Source organism: Neopelma chrysocephalum, unplaced genomic scaffold, assembly GCF_003984885.1.
Source record: "Neopelma chrysocephalum unplaced genomic scaffold, ASM398488v2 Primary Assembly neopelma1_186652, whole genome shotgun sequence".
Lineage (NCBI taxonomy): Eukaryota > Metazoa > Chordata > Aves > Passeriformes > Pipridae > Neopelma > Neopelma chrysocephalum.
In genome coordinates, this window is record NW_020938988.1 from 1 (window position 1) to 4,682 (window position 4,682).

Genomic DNA, 4,682 nt, shown 5'->3' on the forward strand with positions numbered 1-4,682 from the left:
ACCACAGCAACCCTGAAGGTGCCACCACAGCGGCCCCAAAGATGCCACCACAGCAGCCCTGAAGGTGCCACCACAGTGGCCTTGAAGGTGCCACCACAGCAACCCCAAAGATGCCACCACAGCAACCCCAGAGATGCCACTGCAGTGGCCCTGAAGATGCGACCACAGTAACCCTGAATATCCCACCACAGTGGCCCCCGAAGTGCCACCACAGCGGCCCCGAAGGTGCCACCACAGTGGCCCTGAAGGTGCCACCACAGCAGCCCCTCGGAGCCACCCAGGACTTCTCAGAGCCACCCAGGACCACTCAGAACCACCTGGGACCCCTTGGATTCACCTGGGACCCTTGGAGCCACCTGGGACCCCTCAGAGCCACCTGGGACCCCTTGGAGCCACCCAGGACCTCTCAGGGCCACCCAGGACCCTCAGAGCGACTTGGAGCTCCGGAGACTCCTCCACTCCTCGTGGTGACCCCCCTACTACCCCCAGCACTCGAGGCGAGGCCACACCAACACCAGGCAGAGCCGAACAACCACCCCACTGCTGCCACCCCCCCAGTCCTCGACTGTCCCCCTTGGGCATCACCCCCCTCACCCCGTGGCCCCTTTCTCACTCGTAGAAGTCGGACTTGGAGATCTTGAGGAAGGTGCAGTCGCGGTTGGCCTTGATGGTGAAGATGAGGGGCTCCCCGGTGAGCACGGCCAGCTGCCCCACCAGCTCGCCGGGCTGCGTCAGGAACAGGCACACGTCCTCCGCCTTGTCGATCATGCGCTGGTACACGTGCAGGCACCCCCAGAGCACGAAGTGCAGGCTCACGTCCTGCCCAGAGCGCGCCCCGTCACCGCCGCGGCACGGCCGGGGCGCGCTGGGGCCACCCGGGATCACTGGGGGTCACCCGGGACCCCACAGAGCCACCCGGGATCACTCAGAGCCACCCGGGATCACTGGGAGCCACTCGGGATCCCACAGAGACACCTGGGATCACTGGGAGTCACCCAGGACCCCTGGGAATCACCCAGGATCACTGGGGGTCACCTGGGACCCCATAGAGCCACCTGGGATCCCTGGGAGTCACCCGGGACCCCACAGAGCCACCCGGGATCCCTGGGAGTCACCCGGGACCCCACAGAGGCACCCGGGATCACTCAGAGCCACCCGGGATCACTGAGAGTCATCCAGGACTCCACAGAGCCACTCGGGATCCCTGGGAGTCACCTGGGATCATTGGGAGTCACCCAGGATCCCACAGAGCCACCCGGGATCACTGGAAGTCACCCAGGTTCATCGGGAGCCACCCGGGATCCCTGGAAGTCACCCAGAATCCCATAGAGCCATCTGGGATCACTGAGAGCCACCCAGGATCCCTGGGAGCCACCCAGGATCCCATGGAGCCATCTGGGATCCCTGGGAGTCACCTGGGACCCCACAGAGACATCTGGGACCTGGGAGTCACCCGGGATCCCTGGTAGCCACCCAGAATCCCACAGAGCCATCCAGGATCCTGGGAGTCACCTGGGACCCCATGGAGCCATCTGGAATCCCCGGAAGCCACCCGGGACCCCGGGAGCCACCCAGGGACCCCCAGGTACAAGGGTCCCCCCAGCCCCACGTGTGGGTGGTTGTGTTTCTCCTCACGGGGGGTTTGAACCCTCCCGAGGTTCTGGGGTCGTTCCCACCCCCCCAAGAGCCACGGGGGAGGAGTAGGGGAGTGGCACCCCATGGAAATATGGGGAGGGGGAGTCAAGGGGCCACAGAAACCCCCCCAAAACCCACCTGGTCACCTTGGCGGGCAATGACGGTCCCAGCTTTGGCGTGGTGGAGCAGGACACGGTTGTTGAGCAGAGAGGGGTCCTGGAGGGAAGAACGGTGTCGTGTGGGGTGGTGGGGACCCTCAGGAGGAGATGGGGACCACCATGAGGGGACAAGGATGAGCAGGAGGTCGTGGGGACCACCACAAACAACAGGGACCACCATGAGGGGATAAAGGATGACCAGGAGGTCACAGGGACCACCACAAACAGTGGGGACCACCATGAGGGGACCAGGACGACCAGGATGTCACGGGGACCACCATGAGGGGACAAGGATGACCAGGAGGTCACAGGGACCACCATGAGGGGACAAGGATGACCAGGAGGTCATGGGGACCACCACAAACAATGGGGACCACCATGAGGGGAGAAGGATGACCAGGCCACCAGAGACCCACCCCAGAGCAACAGGGGACCAACATGAGGGGACGGGGACCAACACGAGGAACTGGGAACCCACCACGAGGCCACAAGAGACCCACCCCAGAGCAACAGGGGACCAACATGAGGGGACAGGGACCACCACAAGGAAGTGGGGACCCACCACAACACAACAGAGACCCACCACAGAGTAACAGGGGACCAACACGAAGGGATGGGGACCTCCACGAGGCAGTGGGAACCCACCACAACACAACAGGACCACCCCAAAGCACGGGGGGCCGGTGTGAAGTGATGGGAAGCCCCAACGTGATGAGACCCCCCCCAAGGCCTCACCTCCACCTTCATGAGCTTGACCAGCTCCTGCTTGGCGGCCTCGAAGACGAGGTTGGTCTGGCGGCCCTGGAAGGGCCCGAAGGGACACGGCCCCGGCCCCGCCTCGTCCTCGCTGGAGTTGGACTGGTGGGACCCCGGCGGGGGCTCCTCCAGCGTCACCGACTTGCGCTCCTTGGGCTCGTGGGACACCGACTGCGGGGCACGGCGGGGTCAGGGAGAGGTTTGGGGGGATTTGGGGGGGGATTCAGGTGGGATTCGGTGAGATTCGGGGTAGAATTTGAGTGGGATTTGGGGTGGGATTCAGAGTGGTTTGAGGTAGGATTTGGGGTGGGATTCAGGGTAAGATTCAGGTGGGATTTGGGGTGGGATTCAGGTGGGATTCAGGGTGGGATTCAGGTGGAAGTCAGAGTGGGATTCAGGTGAGATTAAGGTGGGATTTTGAGGGGGTTTGGAGTGGAATTCAAGGTGGTTTGGGGTAGGATTTGGGTGGGATTTGGTGTGGGATTCAGGTGGGATTTGGGGTGGGATTCAGGTGGGATTTGGGGTGGGATTCAGTGGGGCTTTGGGGTGGGATTCAGGTGGGATTTGGGTTAGGATTCTGAGGGGGTTTGGGGTGGGATTCAGGTGGGATTCAGGGTGGGATTCAGTGGGGCTTTGGAGTGGGATTCAAGGTGGTTTGGGGTAGGATTTGGGTGGGATTTGGGGTGGGATTCAAGGTGGGATTTGGGGTGAGATTCAGGGTAGGATTTGGGTGGGATTCAGGGTGGGATTTGGGTGGGATTCAGGGTGGGATTTGGAGCGGGATTCAGGTGGGATTTGGGGTGGGATTTGGGTTGAGATTCAGTGGAATTTTGGGGTAGGATTTGAGTGGGATTCAGGGTGGGATTTCGGGTGGGATTCAGGGTGGGATTTGGGGTGGGATCCAGGGGTCCTGCGGCCGTACCCGCGCGAATCCGGCCATGGCCCCCGTGCTGTCCTCCTGCAGCGACACCGAGATGCGGCCGCGCTCGTAGGCCATGTCGAAGTCGGAGCGGGGACCCTTCTGGATGCCTGGAGGGGTGACAGGGTGACCGTGTCCAACATGGGGACAAGACACTCCCCAGGGTCCCCCAGCTGTCCCCAAGACCCTCCGTTCCCACCCCCAAATATATCCATCCCCACCAGAGATATCCACGGGCTTGGAGATGCAGTGGCTCAGGGGTGGCTGCCCTGGATGTCCCTGGGTGTCCCCTGAGTGTCCCTGCCTGTCCCCTGGCTGTCCCCAGAGTGTCCCTGGGTGTCCCCTGAGTGTCCCCAACTATCCCCTGAGCTACCCACCCCAAGACCCCCCATTCCCACCCCCAAACCCACCGGAGATATCCACGGGCATGGAGATGCAGCGGCTCAGGGGCGGCTGCCCTGGGTGTCCTTGGGTGTCCCCTGTGTGTCCCTGGTTGTCCCTGCCTGTCCCCTGGGTGTCTCCTGGCTGTCCCCAGCTATCCCCTGAGCTACCCACCCCAAGACCCCCCATTCCCACCCCCAAACCCACCGGAGATGTCCACGGGCATGGAGATGCAGCGGCTCAGGGGCGGCGGCGGCGGCACCGGGGTCTCCAATCCCGCACTTTTCAGCAGCTCGGCTGCAAGATCAGACCCAGCCGCCCCCCTGAGCACAGAGGGAGCAGCAGAGCTCCCCAAAAGCAGGGGGAGGGTCCCAGCACCCCCTGGGCAGCCCTTACCCTGCTCCCGGCCCTCGTCGGTGCTGCCCAGGCCCCTCTTGCTGTGCCGGATGGGGCTGGTGCGGGCGGGGTGGCCGGGCTGGGGGAAGAGCCTCAGGGGCTGCATGTCCTGCAGTTGGAGAGGAAAGAGAGATGATGCTTAAACTCTACTTAGCAATTATTTCTTTTTTAAATTAATTATTTTATTCCCTACTTAATAATTATTTTTTTCCTGTATTTTTCCCGTACGTATTAATTATTTCTTTTTTTCCCTAATTATTTTTTCCTCTCTATATTAATTATTTCTTTTTTTCTCCAATTATTTTACCCCCTACTTAATGGTTGCGATGGGAATGGTCATGGTTGAGTTTGGGGATGGTCATGGTTGGGATGGGGATGGTCATGGTTGGGTTGGGGATGGTCATGGTTGAGTTTGGGGATGGCCATGGTTGTTTTGG

General features: G+C 61.6%; 1 protein-coding gene across 1 annotated transcript; it reads right to left on the reverse strand.

The window, feature by feature from the left end:
* Positions 1-2,058: 2,058 nt before the first annotated feature.
* LOC113962980 (neuropathy target esterase-like) lies at positions 2,059-4,354 on the reverse strand (the record flags this gene model as incomplete). The annotated part of the gene is made up of 5 exons (XM_027673770.1): positions 2,059-2,259; positions 2,529-2,720; positions 3,472-3,578; positions 4,057-4,146; positions 4,246-4,354. Coding segments are annotated over 5 exons (699 nt in total), but the record flags the coding sequence as incomplete, so codon positions are not given.
* Positions 4,355-4,682: the final 328 nt, after the last annotated feature.